Below are 23,752 nucleotides of genomic sequence, written 5' to 3'. Positions count from 1 at the left end.
AAGGAATAGGGTAATTTTCCTTGCGCAAAGCGTTGCTGCTTTGAATCTCTCCAAAGCAGAATTACTTTGAGCATGTGTTTGAAATACATTTATTTTTTTTATTTGACATAAATAAGGAAATACATGCTGTGCATATTTTAGGAGTCTCTGTCTCCAGTGAGACATGTTCATTGTGATAGCGAGAAGGAAAGAGAAGCTGCCTGCATTTTTCTTTCCTTTTAGGGTGGCTCATGTAAGAATGTAGTGGCCATGAAAGTATTTCTGGCTCAAGCTTCTTTGCATTGCAGAAATACATTGCCTGTCAGGGTGTCATGCTACTGTGTCACCCCAGTGATTTTGACCTGGATCCTTCTGATCCCAGTCAAAGATTTAAAACAAGCTAAAAATAGGAGAGGGGGATTTGTTTCCCAGCAGCAGCTGAAGAAACTTCTGACATCCCTCGTGCGGCGAGGGGAGGGCAGACACCTAAACACCTCAGCGGAGTCGAGTCCTAAGCCCCTGGTTGTGCAGCTCCCCATGCCTCATTCCTGGGTGCCCCTGCCCTGCACACAGGGGAGCTGATGGCACAGTAGGAGCTGTCAGAGCACCCTGTCTTGGACACAAATCCTCTGCATCTTGTTTATGACTTAGGAAGTTGTAGCAGTTTTTTGGAGCCAGAGACACAGGTGCCTCTGCCCTCTGAATTGTAGGCCCCTCCGCTGCTATCCAGGCTTGTCTTGGCATACTTCAGTTAAGACATGTGGGCTCTTGCAGTGCGTGGTTATCCACACCCTTGCAGGACAGCCTCCTGCTCGGTGCCGGGGGCTGTTGCGTATAGCACTGGGATTTGTACCAACCGATGGGGCGTGAGCAGCATCCTGGATTTGGCCGCTGCTTTGTGCTCGATACCAGCCTGAGGAAGAAATTATAATCCCGCAAGTATTTTTTTCCCTTTCTAGGTCTGCTCTGCAGAGTTTACATAAGGCTTGTGAGGTGGCACGGAGCAACAATTACTACCCAGGGAGCCTCTTCCTCACGTGGGTCAGTTACTATGAGAGCCATATCAACTCCGACCAGTCATCAGTCAACGAGTGGAACGCCATGCAAGATGTCCAGTCCCACCGGCCCGACTCGCCTGCCCTCTTCACAGACGTGTAAGTTGGTCTGGCTCTGCAGAGCCAAAGTGTTTGGCTGTCAAGCTCTGCAGTCTCCAAATGAGGAGACAGTTTCCACAAGATATTACTCTTAATTAGGTATTAATGAGGAGAGGTTTCCTGTTCCAGGTAATAAGCAGACCTCTGCTTAGGTAAACACCAGCAGTGGAAGTTTCGCCCTCCTGGGGCTCCCTTGCATCTTCTCCAGCCTCTGTTTTCGGTCTAGTTTTTTACCTTGGGCTTTAGGCTCACAGATCGTTGCTTCTGCAAGGTTAAGTCCCATGTTACTAGTGAGAGAGAGGTGTGGTGTATTCTGGTACCTAGCCCTTCCATTTTGCTGGCTTTGTCCTCTGGTTTCCAGGCCTGGTGTCTCCTGGAAGGAACAGGTTTCTCTGGACTTTGCTCTTACGCTGGCACGTATCTGAGCACATTTTTAGAGTAACATGGTCTTTTTTTTCCTTACTCAGTTAATTCTACTGTAAAGTGAAGTGTTTATGTATGGACTTCTGAGACTGTGAGCTCAGAAGCATCCTCATAGGTATCCATCTGATACGCCTAAGAATGGGGACAAAGAGCAATGCAGTTTTTCATCGTTCTGAGGAGCAGAAGTGAGCAAGTGTGGAACAGGACAGTGTATAGGGCCCAAGCTGTCTCCAGCTAAATGCTTGGATGTCTGGTGACATGTGGTCCAAAACAGTGGCTGAGGTAGACAGTTTGGAAAGCCAAAATTTATAGGCTGTATCAATATTCAAGGTTTACAACCCCTGTAATTAGTAATTGCTGATGGTACTGATAACCATATAACCTCAACGGTAGTCTGTGTCCAGATGTGATGCCAAGCATGAGGGCTTAGTTGCCTGGTTTGTAGTAGAAGAAATGACTTCAGTAGTCCCAGCTGCTTTCCCGGTATAATAGTGCCATTGGTTGATTTATGCTCTCAGATATTTCCTGTTGTTGGAGTTCAGTGAGTGAATAATAATGTTAAGCAGTTGTTCAGCTGTGAACAAGTCTTCACACTTGATTGTTTTTTAATGTACAAGGAGAGTGGCTGAAAAGTTTTGGCAGGCTGTCAGATTAATAGCCTCTTGTAGCTTTTCATATATAAATTTTCTGTAACCCACCCTTTCCCTGGTGACAGCAATTGAATGATTTCCTGGGGACACCTAGACAGCATTCTTGTAATTGAGTCCTGAAATAATGCGTGAGGTTAAAAGGACTGGGAACTTTCATGGTTTTTATTCGTTGGACACTTGTGAAGCAGAGAAGCATCTGTGCAGTCGCCATCCTGGCAGCCTTCCAGAGAAACGGAAAGGTGGTGCGAGGTGTTACTGCGGGGCCCCTTCTAAAGGTGATGGGTGAGACAGCTCTGTGCTGCCGCTCTGCTACGGCTTCCCCTGGTGTTAGTCAGGCTATTTTTGCAGCTGGTGATAAGGCCACTGGCAGCAGAGGCTGGAGGAATGCACAGAGGCTTAGCTGCCCTCTTCTCTCCATGTAAGGAGCTTTGGAGCTGTTACCTTTCCAAGAAAGGTAGGGGGAGGCTTAGATATTGCTCCAGAGAGTATAATGCAGCCTTCCCAATTTAAATTTTACCAAATACCAGAGGTTCTCTGGATGACTGCAATGGATTAGGAGCATTCAGTTGGTCTCTTTCATATACAACTGGGAATCTAAACTGGGCTTTACGGTCACCTGAATTCCCTCCAGCTGAGGACGTGCTTGGGGGAAGTAGTGTGAGTATCTGAGACTCTGGAGAGTATCCAGCCTATACAATACCTGTTTAAAAAGTGCTGTGAGTCCAGTTTGTTTCCCCTCCCAGTGACTCTTGCTTTCTTCTGATAGCCCCACTGAGCGGGAACGCACGGAACGGCTGATTAAGACCAAGTTAAGGGAGATCATGATGCAGAAAGATTTGGAGAACATCACGTCAAAAGAGGTGAGTGGTGAGGGAGCAGCACTGGAAGTGCTGTTGTGCAAACTAGAGAGCTCTGTACTTTACGCCGTGAAGAAAGGCCAGAACAAAAACCTGACCTGGCTTCCTTGTGTTCCTCCTCCGCACCCAGATACGCACCGAGCTGGAGATGCAGATGGTGTGTAACCTACGGGAGTTCAAAGAGTTCATTGACAATGAAATGATAGTGATCCTTGGGCAGATGGACAGCCCCACGCAGATATTTGATCATGTCTTTTTGGTAAGTCTAACAGTGGAGTCAAGAGTAAACAAGCCTAACACTTCTCTCTGTGTCTTAGTTGTCACAGGTGCCTCTGGAGGAACTTAAAGGAACTCTGAAGGAGAGACTGGCTGATCCTGGGGTCTTGTACTATTAAGCAAGACACAAGACACTAGTGCTATTGAAGAAGAGCAGGCTGGCTTCTTGGCTGGACTGAACTTTGCCATACAACACCAGCCAAGCTATAGACCCTGTCATTAGCGGATAGAAGGGAAAAAGTCTTAACTCTAACTGCTTTTCAGGGCTGGTTCCATTGATGTAAGGCCAGTTCTGTAGCTTTAACTGCCTGGGGTACCCACACGCCAAGTTCTTGGAGCGTACATGTGTTCGGGAAGGACATAACTATAGCAAAGAGGGAGGGGAGCTGTTGGGGAGAGCTGTGTTAACATTCAGATGGAATGACACTCTTGTAACATGGAAAGCTCTGAGTTCATGTGATCCAGGAGGAACAGAGGAGCTTAATAAAGAATCCTGGAGATAAGTCACTTAAGGAAACATAAACATTTTGCCTTTTAATGTTTTGCTTGCTTAGTTGCCTTTCATTGCTGCTGGGGCCTGCCTAATTACTGCACCTCCTTCTGGTGAGTCAGTGCTCCGCTGGATTTCCCAGCCCTGAAGCAACGGACACAGGTTCGGTTGGGCTGTCTAGCCTATGAGGTTGGCTCAACTTTAAACAAAGCCATTCCTCTTGGACCAGCTGGTCTTTCCAAATGGAGAGGGCCTCTCCCAGTCTCCTGAAGCTTAGTGCCGTGGCTCAGAAGGGATGGTGTATGTTAATGTGAGCGCTCCCAAGAAATCGTGGTGGGGTAGAGCCAGGAAACTTAAAGTATCACAGTTAATGGGTTGGGTTTTTTTTTCCTGCAGACTATGTGCTCTCCAGAGAGAGAGACCTGCTACAGGCTTACAGTGCTAGTCAGAAGCAGTATAGGCAGTTCGGGCCGCTGCAGGGCTTGGAGTCTTGGCTCTGAGTGCATTTAATGGGAACAAGACCTTTAAAACAAGGCTTGCAGGCAGCACTAAGGAGAGGAGCTGTGGCTAATGTGTGGAATAGAAGTATTCGCAAAGCAGCTCTGCGGTGAGGAGCAGTGCTGCTGGGGCTGGGCACCAGCTTAATTCAGAAGCGTGTGTACTGCAAGGCAAAGTTGTACAGTGAGGTCTCTGGAAGGTATGGAGCTGTTTCCTTCAGGTGGAGGCAAGAGCCCAGTGGGATCCCACTTAGGGAGTGCTAAAATAACTAGGCAGGAAATAAGAGACCTGATGATGTTGGTGATTGTGGATCAAAGGACAGGAGAAAAGGCTTTCACCACTGCAGCATTGTTCTCCATACCTGTGAAAACTGGTGTTTCCCAGGCCTGAATTAAATTATTCTTCCTTGGCCAGAAAGAGGCAACATGAAACTAAGTAAGTCTGGGTGGCTAGAATAAATACGGCAGGGATCAAAATATGTTTGTTGGCAGATACTGAATAGCAGGAGCCCCCATAGTCCTTCAGATTGTGCACAGCACTGGATTTTGCTGGGATTGACCTGATCTGTGACTGAAGGCCATGGGTTCTGTTGAAATCTGGGCTACCACGGCATGTAACATTTGCCCCTTGATTCTGCTCGAAATTCAGAGTCCCATCTGTGCTGAACCTTTGAATGGTGTCCTCATTATGACAGTTTCTCTTAGGAAGTGGTTCAGTTTGGGAAGAACCAGCTGCTTTTTGTTTGTTGTATTCCTGAAGTGTCAAGACAAGACAACAGACTTGTCCCCAGTAGGTACCAGAATAGTAGCGCAGCCCTTTCCTGAGCCTGTACATCTAGGGGCAGGTTGTGAGTGCTCAGGACTTTTCTGCAAGCGCTGTCATGGGCGCAAGTGCGTGCCTGTGAGTCGGAGCTCTTGGAGCTCCCCCATCTCAGACACGGGGTGCCTGTGCAGGCTTTCTGGGGCAAGCAGCGACCCATCCTCTGGGTGGACACCGCTGCTTCTGCGAGCCTGGGAGGTTCTTGCTGTCAGGCTGACAGGGTTTGCAGGCAGGCGGGCAGGGGGTATGCTCCAAGAGCTGGCTTGCCCTGACTATGCCTCTCCTGGCCCTGGGGCGATGTGGAAGCCTGTGTTGTGGGAGCAGCCGTGAGCAGTGCTGTTCTGCTGGTGATGGTCATGCTGCCTGGGTCTCTCTTGCTTACTCCTTCATCTGAACCGTCTTTCTATTTAGGAGCTATTGTAGGGCAGGGAAGCAGATAGCTTGTGCACCTTAAATTTTGAAGGAAGCCTTTGTCTGAGTGGTTTTGTCCTCAGTCAGGGTTTATGTGTTCGAGCAGGAAGCGAGCAACTTGGAGGCCCTGTGTGTTGCAGAGAAGAGGGTTAGCTAGCCAGGGTTAAATGTCTTTATTTCTCTGCTCACACAGGCTTTGAACGTGGGGAGAAGAGGTGTAACCCAAGTGAGCTTATGGTGTTGCTTCCTTTGATGTGTGAGATGGCTGTTTCATGTATAAAGAGCACCTGGATGGTTTTTAAATGCAGGCAGTCTCTCTTCTGTGGGGTAGAGCTGGCAGCAGCCTCCAGGGAAAGGGTGGAGTGGTCTCGCCTTTGCTGAGGTTGATTAGTCAGCGGTTTGGAGGAAGTGCCAGCATATGGTGCTGGGCTCCTGCTTTGCAGAGCTGCTTGTTGCTTCAGAATAGATCTAGTTAACAGGGTGAGATAAGGTGCTGAACATCAGCCCTGTTACCGGTCTTCTGTGTACCCCTTTACTCAAAAGATCCCCTGCTCTCCAACGCTTGGCTGGCCAGCTTCCTCCTCCAGTTCACTGGTCACAGTCCCTCCCTCCATCAGTTGTCTGGCCATGCCTTCCGTCTGGCTGATGTGTCCCTTTGCATGTTTTCCCTGCAGGGCTCGGAATGGAATGCCTCCAATTTGGAAGACTTGCAGAACAGAGGGTAAGTAGCTTCAGGACATCACCTTGAAAGCAAGAGCCTGGCCTCAACACTTGTCTATGCAACAAACTCTATTCCATACCTGCTGTGTAACCTCAGTCTTACCAAAGGGTTTGCAGATCTGAACAAGCTCGTGCTTCCTCCAAACTCCGCGTCCCACAAACAGGCACCCTAAAGTCAAAGAATCTTGTTCCCTGACCTTGACTGACATCCCCTTGGCGAACAAAGGAAGCCAGCAATCTCATAGCTATAAGTAGCAAAAAGCTGCAATTACTTAACTGGATGCTGTGTAGTTGGCTCTGTGCCCTCTGCTCCAGCCCGTTGTTCTGGACTGAGGTCTCACAATTACAGAGGCACTTCGGAGTCTGGACCTCCGGACTGCGGCAGGAAGGAAAATATGTAAAAGAGCATTTGTTGCTTTGAGTGGGGCCCAGTAGGAAGTAAAGTCCTGTAGCTCTCGGGCTTAGCACTGATGGGTTCCTCTGTCTCCTGCCCTTTCTACCTTTCAGGCTTAAGCTTAGAGTGTCCTTTCTCTAGGCCAGGTGGATCTAAGCACCAAGATTTTGCAATTAAATCGTTATTTACGGGTTTGGCTTATTTGTGCCAATCCAGTGGAAAAAACTAATCACTCTGCTGAATTGAATCGATGGCATACTTCTGTGCCTCGGAGAATCAGCCAGGCAAAATGGACTCTCTTCATTCAGCTCAGGGTCTGCTGCAGTTTCCTTGGGTCAGACAGGTCCTACTTGACTGCCAGGGATCTCATACCTGCTAGGGAAAAAGGGATGTCACTCCCTCGTTCAGTCTGATGTCCCAGCATGAGTGCAGTTCAGAAGCATCTTACGAGTAACCCTCAGGGGTAAAAATACTGGAATTAGTGTACATAAATACCATATGCTTTCTCTAGCAGATTCCTTTCCAGAAAATTTAGGGATAAGAAATAAATCCTCCCCAGTGGCTCATTGTCTGTTACATCTCTCTGTAGTTATTTTATGCATTTGTTTAACTATGGTGATGCTCACGAGCTTATGCCTTCAATCTCCCTGTGTTGCTGGTGCAGCAGGAGGAGAGGTTCGCAAAGGGGCTTTGAGAAAGTGCCTGAGCACTAATTGCGCAGACTGTGCAGGAGCTCCTGTGACACAAGTGTTGCTAACACTTAGAATAGAGAGATAGTGGGCAAGCAGTGTAACCTGACGTGCTGTAGAGGAAGTTTCCATCCGGTATGGATGGAAGCCCTTTTATCAGAGGCTTGGCTCTAAATTGCTCAGCAAAACCTTTTGTCTGTGTTAGCCACTGCTTCCTTGCGTTAAGTCCTGGTTTCCAAGGAGGTATGTTCAAGACTGCAACTTCAAATGCTTTGAGTTTCGCCACTCGCAAAGCAAGGCAGGGCTGTTGTGTAGCAGCTGTGATACCTCTCTGAACTTGCTGTGTTCTGCACACTCTGCATTTTTATCCCCTGTCTGTTTCCATGCAGGGTGCGGTATATTTTGAATGTGACTCGAGAGATAGATAACTTCTTCCCTGGGCTCTTCGAATACCATAATATTCGGGTATATGACGAAGAAGCAACAGATCTTCTGGCTTATTGGAATGACACCTACAAATTCATCTCCAAGGCAAAGTAAGTCTTTTCAGAACAGAACACACTTATTTAGAAGACTTAAACTACGCATTTTATATTTTCCTACTGATTTTAACTACTTTTCCTCCCTGCCTGTCTAGGATCAAAGCATTTCCATTTTGTAGTTTCTGTCTAAGTGTTAGAGTTGCCTTCCACAAATTTTCATTCTTGCGGGTGCTTGTACAAGGAGCAGGTGGGACTAGTGAGGGCTTTCTGCCCAGTTGCAGTCCAGGCAAACAGTGGAGGAGATCGTTCCTGTACTGTAGAGAGCTAAGAGTTTGCCTGCTGCTTAGGAAATGCAATGGATCTGCAGAGGTGCGGGTGGGAGAAAAGGGCAGTAATAAATCAAACAGGGTTTAACAAAAGTAAGAAGCAAAACCTTATAAGCCAAACACAAACGTAAGCTGTTCCCTGCATTGTGAGGTTGTATGATGAAGCCCACAGTCTGGGAGTGATTTTTTGTGGTGTAATGCTCCAGAGCAAACTCTTGCCTTCAACAGGAGTAAATGCCTGTGGAGGTCTCTGAGCTGTCAGTTACAGTGAGGAATCTGATAGCAGATGCTGAAAGTAGGGCCTTTTTACTGCAAAGAACTGCATCCCGGTTATATGAGCTGTCTCCAGTTAATTCAGCAGCCTTCTTAGGGGAAAACTGGTCAAAAAGCAGATAGGCATATGTTGCCTTTAAAGTATTATTTCCATTATAGAAGTCTGTCATCTCTTAACCATAGCTGGTGCTTGCAATTTCTCATAGCCTTTAAAAGCTGGCTTGTTTGAGTATGGCTCATGACTTATTTTATTTAAGATGGTTTCTTTAAAAGACATCATTGTATTCCCTTAAGTATTGTTTTTTGAATAGTTGTCATCCTCAGAAGCATTCTCCTGCCCAGAGTATTTTCCATTGGGGTTTAAATGATTGGACCTCGGTACTGTGTATGAGGTGATATAAGTTAATAATCTTCCAAATTGGGGCGATTACTGTACCCCCTTTTTTGCCCTGTCTGCTTGTTGTGTTTGGGGTTTTTTTTAATCACCAAAAGCACTGCAATGTTTTAACTAACGTGCTTTGCAAAGTTGAGAATGTCTTAGAACCGTCTAAAGGCTGCTATAGCCAGTGTACCCGAAACAGCGCAGACATCTCTCGCCGAGTGTCTGGGGAGCGTGGATGCAGGTACAGGCTCAGACAGCTGCGAGCAGCTGAGGTCTGAGCCTGTCGAGGCACATGACTGTGCGTGCTCTGTGGCCTCCCGGTTTGTCCTGTGGCAACTTCACGTGGCTGGCAATGCAGAAAACCTAGCACTTAAAGGAGAAAATGAAAGGTGCCAAACCAAAGTTCTCTGAGCCTCCTCCCTGCCAATGCCGCCCGGCGCACGGAGCTCACAGAGAAGGGCTGTAGCCTTCCTCCTCGTATTTCGTGGCAGACAAATGTTTTTTAATTCCTTGGAGCAGAGTGCTGGCTGCCCTTTCAGGCTCTGTACCAGCCTCACCAAGCAGAGTAACTTCTCATTCCACTCAAAGGCACTGTTTGCTTTGCCTTCAATAAGAAAAAAGGGATTAAAACGGAAGGATCTTCCATCTGATTGCAGCAGGGCTCTGCACTGCAGCCGTCATTTGAGGTCTCTGCCTCCACCCATGGGGAGGTCATCTTTTCCACTCACTTGCGTTTGGACGCGTACCGAGGTGAAGGACCGCTATAAACAGAGCGGGAGGGTGAGCTTTCTACCTACAGACACGCCTAAGAAATGGTGGTATCAATAAGAATCTGCCAGGTTGGTCCATGGGGCTTTTGGCTGGATTTACACCTACCAGTGTCTTGAGAGACGTGGATGGAGGCTAGGTAGGGTTTCAAACACTTGACTAAAGCAACGTTGGTCTTGTCCAGCCAATTCCCAAACCCAATAATATGCCATCAAAAGTTAGCAGTAGAAGAACATGACTCTGCTAGGGGCTGCCCTGCACTGCTCAGTACCTTCCAGGGATGTGTTTCTAACCTGTGACGCCACATTTGTGTAATAGATGTCCTTTTTATTTGGAATATTGCTTAATACCAGTGGGCCTTTTGGGCTGAGTTCAAGCATGCCATATTAGTCTTTAGCAATCTTAATAAATTTCTGCGAACAACCGATGTTTGTCCACTTTGCGATAAAAGCTTCAGAAGAGCTGTTGTAACAAAAGCTGTTAAGAATATTAAGACTTTGTTCTTCACTTCCTTTGTGTGTCTTGCTCCAGTTTGTAAATTGGATTATCAGATCACATCACAGACTTCAGCTGTGGCCACAGTGTTGAAAATGTGTTTGATTATTCTCTGGTAAAGAAGTTGCTGTTTTCTTAAGCTTCTCAGAGGCCGCATTTTCTATTTCATGATCCTCTTTTGTCTTTCTCCCATCTCAGGAAAAACGGTTCTAAGTGCCTGGTGCACTGCAAGATGGGAGTGAGCCGCTCGGCGTCCACGGTGATTGCCTATGCCATGAAGGAGTACGGCTGGAACCTGGACAGGGCTTACGACTACGTGAAGGAACGGCGCACCGTCACCAAGCCCAACCCCAGCTTTATGCGGCAGCTGGAGGAATACCAAGGGATCCTGCTGGCCAGGTGAGTGGAAGGAATGACCCGGATTACCCATGTTAAGGCATAACGCTTAGATGATTGACTCCATTATTTTAATTAGAACTTCCATCACTGCGTTATGTAAGTTCATGATGGTCTTGGGGAAGATAGCGCTCTCTTTTCATGGGTTATCTCAGCTGAGCCTGGGAAAATGGGTGTAATAAAGAGCTTTTAGGAGGCTGTTTTTTAGAGAGTAGCATCCCGTGAATTGCCATCCGAACGCAGCATTGAGCTGTGCAGACTCCAGCAGAGATAAATGATGTTCCTATTGCTTGTAACATCACTTGGCAGGGAACTCGCTTTGTCTCCATCTCAGCCTTACAGTTCCCTGTTGAACATGCCCCTCCTCAACAGCTGGTCTGGTTTTATTTAGATCCCTTCGGTAAGTGTTGGTGTTAGGGGAGGGGACAGGATGTTCTGTGCATTGCAACAGCGGTGTTTATTCCTGTATGGAGTCCTGAGGCTGGTCTGGAGCTGGGCCTGGGTATGGGCGAGTGTGTTGTAATCCCCAGCCTATCACCTGATTAGCAAAAAGACGTAAATATTGCATGTTTCTGAGAAATCCACTTGTAAGCTGTATTAAGCAATGTCTTCACGTGATCAGCTGGAAGGAGGTAGTGATACTTCGTGTTTTGCCAGATTACGGTATTTTGTTTAGGATCCTGGTGTGCTTTGCCAGGGAGCAGGTCTGAAGCAAGCAGAATTACCCAAACTGAGCCTCCTGCCCCAGGAGGTGGTGGCTCTTAGTGTGTTTTGACCAAAGTAATTATTTCATAGCTTCTTAGTGCCGTTGAAAGGTGCCTGCCTTACGCTGTTCTTTACAGCAACTCAGGTACTCACGTGCCCTCTTTAGGGCGCGCTTCTCATCTCTGTCTTCTGCTTGGTTTTGTCCCTTTGGGTCTGTCCTATCCACTTGCGAAGACCTCCCTTCCCTTTTTCCGTGCTAATGATCTCCTTTGCTCTCTGCCTGCCCCCAGCAGTCTGGCTGTCTCTGCTGCTGGGCCAGGTCTGGATTCCTGACTTTTACACCAAATCCCTGATGCAAGCTCCTTTTTGTCGCTGAAGCGTGCTTCCTCTTTCCCTCTCTGCATAGATTAGCAACCTGAGGGCTCCTCCCAGCTTATTCCCTCATCAGGTGCACCCATGGGATCTTTGTCCTCCACCTCTTCCCATGCCTGCTTTGCTCTCCCCCTGCTCCCCAAACAGTGACTGCCATAATGACCCTATTTCTCTCTGAAAAAGCAGCCAAGTAGTATTGAGTCTCAGGATAGATCATGGTGGAATAGGTATTTTAAGAAATTGTGCTCTTCCAGATGGAAATCCTTTCAGACAGACGCCACACCTGCCTTTTGGTGCCTCGTGTGACACGAAACGTGCTGCTGGCACCCGTTAATAAAGGTCAGTGCTTAACTCTGAGCTAGAGGTGACCTGACCAGTATGGTGTGCTCTGTAGCACTGGGCAGACTGGGAAATTAGATCTAACTGGTAAACTGGATAGAGGAAAAGCAGCTTTTCAGACGGGAAAAGCATGCTAGCATCCTTTGCAACAGGTTGGGAAAACCTCTGAGGAGCCCTGGGCGGGTAGCAGCTGGTATATCACATCTTCAAGCCCTCAGCCCTGCAGTTGGTTTAGGTTATCTGTCAGTCCGGTAGTTGGTGGCACACCTGCAAAGCCACCCTGTACAAACATTTTGGTTAAGGATATTTTTTTTTCCTGTCTTCCAGCAATACATTTTTCGGGAGGTAAACCTTTCTTGTTGCCATCATTTATACGGTGTGTAGCTCCCCTCCCACTTAAGCACACCACTGCTCCTGACCTACTCTGCAAGTCCCCATACAATGGCACAAACAGGATTACTCGTGAGGCTTTAAAAAATGCAAGAGCAGTGCATTACATCTGTGTGTGTAAGACTAAAAAGCCCGCAGTAAGCGAAGCTTCACTGAAGCAAGGAATGGCCTCTCTGTGCTGCAGAAACAGTCCCTCTTTATGCGGTTCCTTTCTCAGCTCCAAACTGCTTTTTCTCCTCTTTCTTCTCTGTGTTATTTAGCTTTGCCCTCTGGCTGCCTTGTTTATTGCTGCTGTATTCCAGGACAGGTAAAAAAAAAACAAAAACAAAAACCCAACAGATTCACACTCATGTGACTGCTCCGATTTCAGAGGGAAGGTATGTGAGGGCAGCCATGTGCTCGCACTATCTAGTTACGGTTTTGTGTTGGGGTTATAGCAACTGGGATATGTTTTCCAGCTGTAAAATGAAAACCCCCTGCCTGCTTTTAGTCACAACAACAAGCGTGTTTTGCTCTTTGGGACTGTCATACTTCTGGGGTTAGTTAAACTGTCCCCCTCTGGTGATAGTCACAGAAAGGCTGAGCCAGCCCTGTTTCTTTTATTAGTTACGGGTAAGTTACAGGAAAACAGTGTTTGGGATCCCCTATGCCTTGTGCAGCTTGTGAATCAAGAGCAGTAGTTTTATACCGGAGCCTGGAGAGCGGGCTGCAGCCTGGTGGGAGGTGGGGGGGGTCCTGGTCCACGGCCGGGGTAGGCACAAGCTGGCCAGCCCTGGTGCTGCCCCCAGACCTTGTGCCGTGCCTGGCACACCGAGCGCCTGGGCTGCCGCGGGCTCTTCTCCCCAGCGCCAGGAACGCTGCCCAGGAAGGTCGAGAGGTGGCTGTGGGCTCTAGGAAGGGACATGGGCTCCTGGTCTCTGACCCTGCTTTTAGCACCTCTTTCAGGTTGGAAGACTGGAGGAAGTGTGAGATTAAAAGTTACAGTTAAAATACAATACTCCTCTCCCAGTGGCTGTTAACATCTCTTTGGATTCTTAGATCAAGGCTGTGCTAGGCAAGTTTGGTTCCTTCATGCGCAAGGGTAGTTTTGACTTTCAAATGAGATGTGCAGCAGAGTGCCGGATTTGAGCACTGAAGCGCCAGGGTGGGAAGTGCCCGCAGAAAACATCAACAACTTCTCCCCAGGTTACATGAGCAGAGACGCAGGAAATCTTTGGCATCCCATACAGAGCCTCAGCAACAACCTGCCTCACGGACAAGCCTGGTTCTGCTGCCAGTGTCAAACTTAGCTCCAAAACCCATTAGAGACAGCACGTGCACCCCAGAGCAGTGCCTCTTGGCCTCTAGGCTTGACCCTCCTCTCCTCCGAAAGGATCTGATTCTGCCGTCTCAAACATGAAGGTTGTAGTCGATTATGGGGTTGGAAGGCTAAATCTGCGATGGATTGTTTTCCTTAGCTGTTGGGCATCCACAACTAAACTGGTACATTGCGATCAGTTCAACAGCATCTGTTAATTAACTTATGCAGCCAACGGATGTGTCAGGGAGCGCCTGCTCCCACTGCAAAGGCACTGGGGAGGTTTTGCAAGGTCTCCTGCAGATCCAAGGACCTTTCTGCGGTATCTGCTCTCCTCCTAGGGGCAAACGGTGGAAGCACAGCCCTGTGGTCATGGTCACTCAGCAAAGCCCTTGCAGACATGGCTAGCTGGTGTGGTTTCACGGCGAGAAGTTGTCTCCTTAGCTCTCTGTAAGCCCAGGGCCATGGGCTGGGTTTTTTGGCAGGTGGGGATAAGGAGGGTGGTGCAAAGTCCCTGGAGGTTGCTTGGCCTTGTGGCTGCTCAGGCCTTCCTAAAGGGGCTTTCCAAGAGCTGGAGAACTCTCGAGCTTCCTTCCTGTGAAAGGCAGGTGGTGTTTTGGGCTGCTTGTTGACTGCCGAGGATGTCTTTTACACACACCCACATCCACTCACCCACCCTACCCTCTTGGTTGCCAGAGCCCAGTTATTGATCACTGAAGCTATTCCAAGAAGGAGCCACAGGGGAGATTGGACTTTGTTCGATGTCCACCATCCACTCATGTCCAGGACCGGGGACCCTGTCTCTTCTGGTCATTTCTCGCCTGCTAGCAAATGGAAGAGCGCTGGCAGGCTCAGAAAGGACCAAATTCTGTAGTCAATTAAATACTGCATTTGTTGAGTAGATTGATAAAATACTGCTGGGTATTTTATCAGTATATCCATGTGTGTGGAGCAGAAGAGTGCAGTGGGATTTAGCTACTGGAAAGTGGCTTGTTATTGGATCAACTTCTCCAGCAGCAGGTTTGGCCCTGAACTGTTCAGGTGAAGCTGCAGTTGTGGTCAGTGACTCCAGTATTGGGCACGGTTTTTCACGTAGGTTGCGTCCTCTTACAGCAAGGTGGGTCTGGCTCTGGTATGTGAAAACACTACTCGATGTTTTCATTTGCTTTTCTTCCCCGCAGCAAACAGCGGCATAACAAACTGTGGCGCTCGCACTCAGACAGTGACCTCTCGGACCATCACGAGCCCATCTGCAAGTCTGGGCTGGAGCTGAACAAAAAGGAGATCACCACCTCGGCCGACCAGATCTCAGAGGCCAAGACCAACGACAACCAGCAGCCGATGTCTCCCATCTACTCAGCTGAGCTAGACAGGGAGCAGCAGCTCCCAGAGGATGCAAACATGATAGAGGAGATGTGTGTGAAGGAGAGAAGGATCCACCTAGAGTTTACGTGTCGAGACTTCCACACTGAGCAGATGGAGGACAAGCTGAACCTGAACAATATCAATGGCTGTACGGCAGGATGTTGTGTAGACTCTGTCCCCCCTGATAACTGCCATGCTTCTGAGGCCTTAATGCAACTCCAGCACCCCTTGGAAATAACAGAGTTTCCTGATTTGACAGTGGACGATCTAGAAAAAGATGCCCTTAAGCCTGATATGAACGTGCACTTGGTTCCCATGGAAGAATTCACTTCATGCTTAAAAGACTTTCCCCAATCCCCAAACCAAAATTCCCCGAGTCTCCAACAGAATCCCCAGCCCGAAGTGACAGACCTCAGTACAGACAGGATTGATTTCTTCAGCGCTTTGGAGAAATTTGTGGAGCTTTCCCAGGAGAGCCGGCCACGCACCTGCTCCCATTCCAGGACGGAGGAGCAAGGGAGTGGAAGGAACGGGGTCTCCAGGGTGCCCGTGCTGGAAGTGCCGCCTGCTGCGGACAGGGGTGCAGATGCTCGAAGGAACAGCTCTGGAAACTCTCCTCAGGCATCGGATGACTCTTCCACAGATGAAGAACAACAAAAGGTTAAAATAATTTCCTTATTTTTTTAGGAACTGCTGCTTGAACCTATCTGTGGGTAGTTCTCTTGCTGTGAGGTTGCTGTGGACGGGATTTTCTAGTCCTGGCTTTCACTGAACAGGGTAGCTGTTTGGGGAGGGATTGCTAGATGCTTCCCCTTTTCTTCACTTTTAGATGCTTGCCCTTTTCTGCACTTTTTCCTTAAACATCTGCTTGCTGGCAGTGGCAGGGCACTGGCTGAGTCGACCTTGACCTGACCTCCTGTGCAGTTCTCATGAGAAACTTATTTTTGAGTTTTGCATCAGGAGAGCAGGTAGGTGGGACTTGACCTACTAATGCAGCTGAACCCTGAACAGCCGAGGCCGGCCAGCATCCCGAACCTGTGCGGATATTTATCTGACTTGAGAAATCCACCAAAGAATGGGACAAAGCTGGCGCCTTTCCCTGGTTGGGAAGCACCAGCACTGGGATAGTAAATCAAGGCAGATGTAGAGCTTCCACTGATGAAGGATGAGAATGAGCCTCTCCAGGCCTGGGGTGATGGGATCGGGCACGTCATGGCTCGCTTCTCTCCTGGGTAGAGAAATGTTCCCGACAAAATTTAGTAACCTCTGAATTGAGGTACCTTTCTCATATAATCGCTTTCCACCCTGCAGGGCTCTCGCAGGGATTGATGATGTCCGGGGCCATCATTTTCTAGGAGCCTCTCTTATTTAAATTCCACGCTGCATTGCTTGAATCTTTTCCATCTCCATGTGAGGCAATAAGGCTCTTCCAAATATAATAGGCCAACGCTCTCTCCAGCGATTTGGCAGAAGGAGCGTCTGTGCGGATGGGGGAGCCTTGCTGGCCATTTTCCTCCGGGAAACCAAAGCATTTCAGCGCTCAGTCATTCTTTACGCTGTACTTCTGTTCACTCCCGTACGTGAGCAGAATCTTTCATGTTTTCAGGTCAAAGCTGCACGTTTAGCAGCATTTGGATTTTTTTTGTTAACTCGACTTTATTAAAAAAAAAAGGATAAATTTCCCTTGGAGTTTGTGGCAAGTAAATAAAAGTTCTTAAATCTCAGTCTAGGTGAAAATCCAGCCTGGAATATGTTAAATGCAGTCCCACAGACAATAATGCTTCTACATTAGTGATCACGGCACCTGTAATCTATGCCCACACACTGGCACTTGCGCTTTTTGTTCCTTTGGGGACGTGCACCCCCATTTCCTTTAAGCCGCTGTCGTTTGCTCTGTGTCAGTGCAGCTGATCCACTTTGTTATTCTCCTCTTTCTGTGTTGCAGGAGGTCCCCGAGCTGCCTAGCGCAGGCCATCTCACGAGGTCCCACTCCGAAAACGCCATTTCTGTGAAGGAAATTATCACAGAGATCGAGTCAATCAACCAGGGAGCAGGACCTGCCCAGCAGAAGGAGGGTTCAGCCAACCTCACCCAGACGCCAAAGAGGAACACGGTGCATGACCTGCCAGTGGAGGCAATTTGGGCATCGGAAAGGGTGGAACAGAGCGAAGGAGCCTGTGCTGGACACCAGGAAAAGGAGAAGGACCCTCTGCAAGCTGAGCAAGAAGCTGCCCCCTCCCTGCAGCCATCTTCTGGTAAATCAGACCTGGAGGAAAGCAGCCCTGGGGGGGAGCAGCAAGAGCCTCGTGCCTCCATCAACCCTGAGCCCAAGTGGTGCCCCGGCTCCGTCCGGCGAGCCACCCTGGAGTTCGAGGAGCGCTTGAGACAGGAGCAGGAGCACCAGCACGCACCCCCGGTCTGCATCTTGCCGACCCGCAAGAACTCCAGGAACGACTCTCCTGCTGCCGAGCTCCTGCTGCGGGGGAAGAGCGAGGAGCCGCCCCTGGAGCTGGCTCTGGAAGGTGACAAGGCGCAGGGTCCAGGTGCCGAGGAGCTGCTGCTGCCTCCCGGGGTCGAGCTGCCTGCAGGCAGACACCTGCCTGCACTCCTTGCCTCCTCTGCACAGGAGTCCCTGCCTGCAGAGCCCAGCCCGCGGCAGGAGGGAACGGCACAAGAGTGCAGGACAGTGGTCCCATTTGATGGGACGGAGGAGCCATCCCTGCCCTCCCTCCTCCCAAAGAGAATTGAAATCATCGAATACACTCCCACAGTCAAGTCTGCAGAGCGCCCCGACGCAAGCTGTGAGCAGGGCGGGCTGGCTGCAGCCGTCCCATCTTTAGATGAAAACTTGAACCCTTCGTTGTGCTCAGAGAAGGCACCGACCTGTCTCAGAGCTCTGACGCTGGTAAATCTCTCGCTGCCGGAGCACGCGGTACACAAGCAGGCCACCTTCACTGTGAGCAGCCCCAGCGAGGAAGGTGGTGGGTTATCTGTTCACCTCAGTGCTGCTTCCCCCTCTGCCCAGGTGACCTCTACACCTTCGGCAAGCCTAGATTGCTCTTCTTACCCCTACGTAATTCACCTGGAAGGCGTCACTGAGCAGAGCACGGGTACAGACGACGAGCCGGACACGCCACGTGGCATTGAGGGAGACGTGACTCTCCCATTCAGGGACAGACCCCAGCCTCTCTGCAGGGGGGGTGCCGGCACCTCGAGGCAGCTGAGCGGCGAGGACTTCACCAGCCAATGTGCTGAGAACATGGACCTTCTGGACATCTCTTTCCTGTGCTACAGCCTCCCCCACAGCTCCAGCAGCCACAGCGTGGAGGAGCGCAGCAACAGCCCTGGGCTGGTTAGGCAGCGAGCGAAGGAAATAGAGGCTCGGATCCGGCACGCGGGGCTCACCACACCCTCCCACATGAAACGCTCGGCATCGTTGGCTAAACTGGACTGCCTGGACCTCTCCAAGGATGACTTATCCGAGAGGGAGTCAGCTTCTTCCGATGCCAACCCGGTACTTCTCACCTGCGTTGCCCTCGGTCGAGGCTTTCGGGGGGGGAGGTTGGAGAGGGGCTCAGAAAGCGCGTGCGGAAAGCATCGCCTTTCTTCCCCAGAGCCCACTAAGCATTTTGTGGAACAGCTCAGAACAGCCGAGTGCATTGCCCAGAGCAAGCCGGTGGAGCGGCCGCTAGCTCAGTACGCCAAAGAGTGCGGCTCCAGCCAGCAGAGTTTGTTTTCCAGCGCAGATCCGACGTGGACTAGCTCCGAGGAGGGTCCTCCGCTGCTCCAGGTGCAGGTCCTGGACTCCTTGTCACCGGCTCGAGGTCTGGCTGTCGCACCGCGGCAGCAGCACGGGAGAACTCACCCTCTGAGGAGGCTCAAAAAGACCAATGATAAAAAGCAGACAACCAATCCCCTCTACAATACTATGTGATCCTGAGCCCTCGGCTGTGATTTCTTACTGAGAACCCGTGGTGTTGCGTTCACGCAAGGGGCAGGTGTAATATAAGGAACATGCACTTTATTGGTTAATTTTATATATATTGTCATTTTACTGTTCCTGGCGCATGTAGGTGTGGGTTGGTTCTTCTGTGTGTGACTCCGACTGCAGGACTGTTTGGGTTTTTTTTAAGTTTTCTAACTCAGATAACCTCAAATGTTCTTTTTTTTTTTGTTAGTTTGTTTTAAAAGAACACCTTTATCATGTGAAAATTTATGTTGGCTTGCTTCGGCAAGGTGGAGTTTTGCATAGAACCAGGTCCTAGTTCCTAACTTGAATTTTCCCCATGCCTCAAAATGGTGCTGGGCGGTTGTTGGGGTGAGAGAGAGCCCCTGTAAATGTGAAGGCTGTGCCAAGGTCCCTTTGTTTGGCCTTTCTTTTATTTCTGCAAACTGGAACTCCACGATGCTGGCAGATGGCTCACAAAGCTGCTTCAGGACAAACCCCCCGCCCTGGGTTCGGTTCAGCTGGCGCATCCCCAAAAGGAGCGCACAGGGGTAGATCCTCCCGACGGACGGGCTCTGAAAACCCCGGGCACGGAGATCAGCGCTCACCTCCTGGTGTGGGTCACGCAGAGCCCCCCATTTTGCGGTGAGGTGGAGCAGAGCTCCTCCACGAGCTGCCAAGCTCACCTCCCCTCGCCTGCCCCCGACCAGCGGCTGAGAGGAGGCGAGCCCCCAAAGCCAGAGTGTTCTTTTAAAACAAACGCCTCATTAGGGTTTTAACCCTCCCATTACTTGAATACTGCTGTGGGCCTTCCAAGTTCATGGCCATATCATCTGTCCTCTCCCCTCCACCCAAAAGCTCTCCGTGTCTTGTGCTGCCTGAGCTTTCCTCCCGCTCTGCCAAGCTCACAGCACGTCTGGTCGCTCCCAAACCTAGAGGCTGTTAAAATCGTTACACGATGTATTGCCCCTGCTGAATGCAAAGCTTTGTCCTCTCTGCTGTCACTCCTAACACTCGACCTGGAGGGAGGATCTTTTCTGGAAGCTTTTTCCTTTTTTTCCTTTTTTTTTTGCCTAAATTGTATATATGGTATTTATATAGATTTTTTTTTTTGTCATTTCTACTTTTTTTTTTTTTAAAAAGGGCAAGATGGCATTCTGTAAACTGGAAAACAAAACCACCTTACTCAAACTCAGTTCTGTTTGTTGTAATCTGCACAGAAATGGGAGTGGATTTGACATTGTAAGCTGTCTTCCCTTTCCAAAAGCAAGCCTCGATGCCAGCCTTTGCCAAACGTTTCCCTTCTCCTCCAGTCCTGCATGAACCCCCCTTACCCCACTGTGGGAGGGGGACTGCCTGTCTGCCCATCTCCCTCCCCGTTGAAGCTGGGTTTCAGAAGTGCCAGTTGGACATGGAAAGCCGTTGGCCTCTCCGAGCCATTCTGCAGGTTCTTCCTTCCCCAGAGAACCTGCGTTCGAAGGGTCTGCTCCAAATTTCAGCAAATAAATTTTACGGTTCCCGAGCAGTTTGGCTTAAATCAAAGCTCCTCATTTCCAGCCGTGCCTATCGGCAAATTGTGTGTGTGCTGTAGGAGCAGAGAGAAAGGCACTTGGTGGTTGCAGGAGAGCTCTGGGTCCTGTCTGCAGTCCCATGGCAGGTCTGTGGCAGAAGAGCGTGTCTGAGCTGGCGTTTGGCTCTGGCCCAGACCTGCCCTCCGGGGAGGAGCGAAGCGGAGAGAAGATGCAGAATGGCTCCAGCTGCTGAAAGCCCAGCACGGAGAGGACGCGGTGTGGGAGGAACAGCAGACAAGGCCATGCCTAGAAAGCAGTGCTGATGCTGCAGAGCCTTGCGGGCTCCCATGGGACAAGCTCATCTTGAGCCAGAGAGGAGCACGCGGCACCGGAGCGCTGCAGAGTATTGGGAAGCAGCATGCATTCTGCCCTGGGGAAGGGGCATCCATAACCCCCCGGCTTCCTCCCAGCCGGCAGCAGATAGCCTAGCAGTTCGCAAGGTAATCCCACCTTGCTGCCCTCCTGTAGCTCCCAGGGATCCTTCCGCGCTGCCTTGCAGAGCCTGCGTGCCCGGGCACGGGGCCCTGAGCGTGTCTGTCCTCCAGCAGCAGCGTGCACTTCGTCCCTCCCCTTCCCAGGAGCTTGAGCTCTGCTGGGGGGTGTCACCCGTGCTAGCTGCAGGCTGGAGCACAGCCCGAAGTAGCCCAGCAAGGGCCCTGTCTTGGGTCAAGCAGCACGTCATCCCAGGCCCTTGCAGTCACTAGAAGTCACCCAAGTCCCTGGCCCGGGAGGCCGGATACTTCTTTGGGATGCTGAAAGACATTTGGCTTCTCCCAGCCAGCTCCAGCTGGCTTCGGAGCTGGGCAGGCAGCGTGGAAAGGCCAAGTGCCTCATGTCATCTTGCGAAGGACGATTTCAGTCCTTGCCTCCCCGCTGCAGTTCCTCGCCCCAAGGACGCGTCTGCCTGCCCCTCCGCGGGCAGAAAGGATGGGATGCCACCACGCCTGCCCTGCGTTTGCGGGAGCATGCTTGGCTGGCCATGTCCTGGTGACAAGGATCTGCTCCGGAGGGGAAAGCCCTGTGTGCAGTTTGTTCCCAGGAGGAGGAAGGGGATCAGGTTTCTTTGCCCAGCCTGATCTCGGGAGCAATGCCCTGTAGGAAGGCTCTTCCATGCAGACCAGAAATGCTGCTTCCTTCCAATACTCTGCTGCTGTCCGGGTGCTTCGGCTGGGGAGAGCAGCGAAGGGGCAAAGGCCCTCGCAGGGAAGTGTTTTGCTGTCCCCTTGTCCTCGGCTCTGGCCCAGCACAACTGTGGTTCTCTGGGAAGCCTGTGGACAGGCGGAGGGAGTCGGGGAAAGTGGTTCTCTTGCAGAGTTATGAAGGCCTTGGAGGTCTGGAGGCTCTGACCCGGGTGGCAGAAAGGGGAGCGGGCTGGAGGGGCATGCGGTGTGCGGCTCTCCAGGCACCCTGGGTCCTCCCTAGCCAGTGTCTGGGCAATGAAGCCACCAAGCCTCTGGCATCAGAGGGCTCTGCCTGGGGACCCTTGTCCCTTCTCCATGCTGGTGGCTCATGGGTGGTGGCTTGCTTCCTGGTCCCTGCGGCCACCCCACGAGAGCTTCTTGTCACCCGCCGAGCACTGCGGGGAGCAGCACCTCCGGAGCGCTCGGCAGCTGACAAGCCTTGCTCATAGAGGGGTTTTAGGAGAAACGCGTTGTTTTAAGGGCATTTTTGTACAAAGCAACTGTTCCTTTCGTCTCTTGCAAAGCCCTCTCGGAGGACGCTTTATTGTTTACATTGACTCCTGTACAATATCTCAGCCATCGCCTCCCCCCTTGCCCGCCCGATCTCCGGCTGTACTGTAACGTGTGAGCCTTGCACAAACGGATAGCGTGTGCGTGAAACTGGGTTTTACACTGCGTTCTGTTGCACTCGATGGTGTGTGTGCGTGTGTGCGTGTGTCCGGTCTGCTTGAGAAGTTGTGACATGTACAAATCTCTCCCCTTTTGGCCCTTTTCCGGGGGCACGGTCCCAGCGGATGGTAAGGGGGGTCAGGAGGTGACGCCGCTTCTGGCTCGCTTGGATGTTAAACGGGGCAGGGATTAGCTCCGTGTCCCTCTGCCAGCAAAAGCCCGGTGGAAGGTATCCCACCCTAGCTCCAGCTGCTCCGGGGACCTCCTGAGAGGAGCGAGCCCCTGGGAATCGGTATGGGCACCGGGACGCTGCACCTGCCCGGGGGCTCTGAGACCCCCCACAGCTCTCCCGGCCCGGCGGCAGGAGACCGTACCCGCCACGGGTCCCCTGCTCCCATCGCAGTGTGTCCTGCCTTAATCTGGTTCTAGCTCCATGCAAACCCCCACGCTTCTCCCTAAGGGAGGGACCCCCCGAGCCCTTGCTGGCATGGGGCAGAGGCAGGCGCTGGCCTGGGGCAGGAGGGATCCGGCCTGGGCAGAGGGCTCTGGGTCGCCCTCTGGCAGTGCCGCCGGAGGTGCCAACAGCCCGCCTGCACTGCAGACATCTGTGTTGGCACAAAAGCAGGTGCCAGTGCCTTTTATTTCCCTGTACGGAGATGTGACGTCCATGCGCTGGTTTGTAGGGATCGCCCTGCGGCTGGGCAGCCCGGCCGCACCGCGGGCTGGAGCGGGAGCCCTCGGGGACGGCTGGCGGTGGAGTTGCAAACCGGGGAGGGGAGCGCTTCTGTCTGCCCCTCCTGGATCTTCCTTGGTGGCTGGGATCGTCCCCTTTCCCCCTAAAGACTTTATGACCGATGTGCTCAGCTGTTTTTAAATGTGAACTTGTGCACTGATGTGCAGATTCAATGTTCTTGTTACCGAATGAATAAAGTTTTATTTTGAAGATGACACGGCCGGGCCTCCTGTTTGGGATCGGGGCTGGGGGCGATGAGTGATCCGCGCTGCTGTCGGAGCACAGGGCGGCAACGGGGGGTCTGGGGAACCGGAGTGGGGTTGTTCACTCGTGTCCCCTGCCAGAAGCATAGACGGACCCATCCTGTCCCAAGTGACCTCCTGTGCAGGGGCCGCGGAGCCGTGCTCCCAAGCAAGACGCTCTTCCAGATCCTGCTGCAGTTGCAGGGAAGATGCTGGGGGTTGTGTGCATAAAACCGTCGGGACACTGCGGGTGCTCTCACTGCACTGCTGCAGGCGGAGGAGCTGTGGGGAGGGTCCTGGGGTTTAAGCTCTAAGGGGGATGCGAGGTTTTAGCTGGACCCTGGACCAGACCCACCATGGCGCACTCGGGAGCTGAGCCGAATCCAAGCACCGAATAACGGCAGCGCAAGGAGATCTCTGTGTTGGGAAACGGCCCATCTCAGCTGAGTTGGGTTTGCTC

General features: G+C 51.1%; 1 protein-coding gene across 2 annotated transcripts in view; it reads left to right on the top strand.

Annotated features, from left to right (window-relative positions):
- Window positions 1–21,148, top strand: part of SSH2 (slingshot protein phosphatase 2) — a 102,177-nt gene extending 81,029 nt beyond the window's left edge. For both annotated transcript variants that reach the window (XM_059829364.1, XM_059829365.1), the window contains 8 exons: window positions 939–1,133; window positions 2,973–3,066; window positions 3,194–3,322; window positions 6,232–6,278; window positions 7,750–7,896; window positions 10,285–10,485; window positions 14,767–15,610; window positions 16,896–21,148. In XM_059829364.1, the coding sequence (XP_059685347.1) occupies window positions 939–1,133; window positions 2,973–3,066; window positions 3,194–3,322; window positions 6,232–6,278; window positions 7,750–7,896; window positions 10,285–10,485; window positions 14,767–15,610; window positions 16,896–18,884 (3,646 nt within the window). In that variant the 3' untranslated portion in view covers window positions 18,885–21,148. The remainder of the gene's footprint in view (window positions 1–938; window positions 1,134–2,972; window positions 3,067–3,193; window positions 3,323–6,231; window positions 6,279–7,749; window positions 7,897–10,284; window positions 10,486–14,766; window positions 15,611–16,895) is intronic.
- Window positions 21,149–23,752: the final 2,604 nt, after the last annotated feature.

The sequence above is a fragment of the Gavia stellata genome, chromosome 25 (genome assembly GCF_030936135.1).
Source record: "Gavia stellata isolate bGavSte3 chromosome 25, bGavSte3.hap2, whole genome shotgun sequence".
Taxonomy (NCBI): Eukaryota; Metazoa; Chordata; class Aves; order Gaviiformes; family Gaviidae; genus Gavia; species Gavia stellata.
This window is presented reverse-complemented; position numbering and strand designations above follow the sequence as displayed.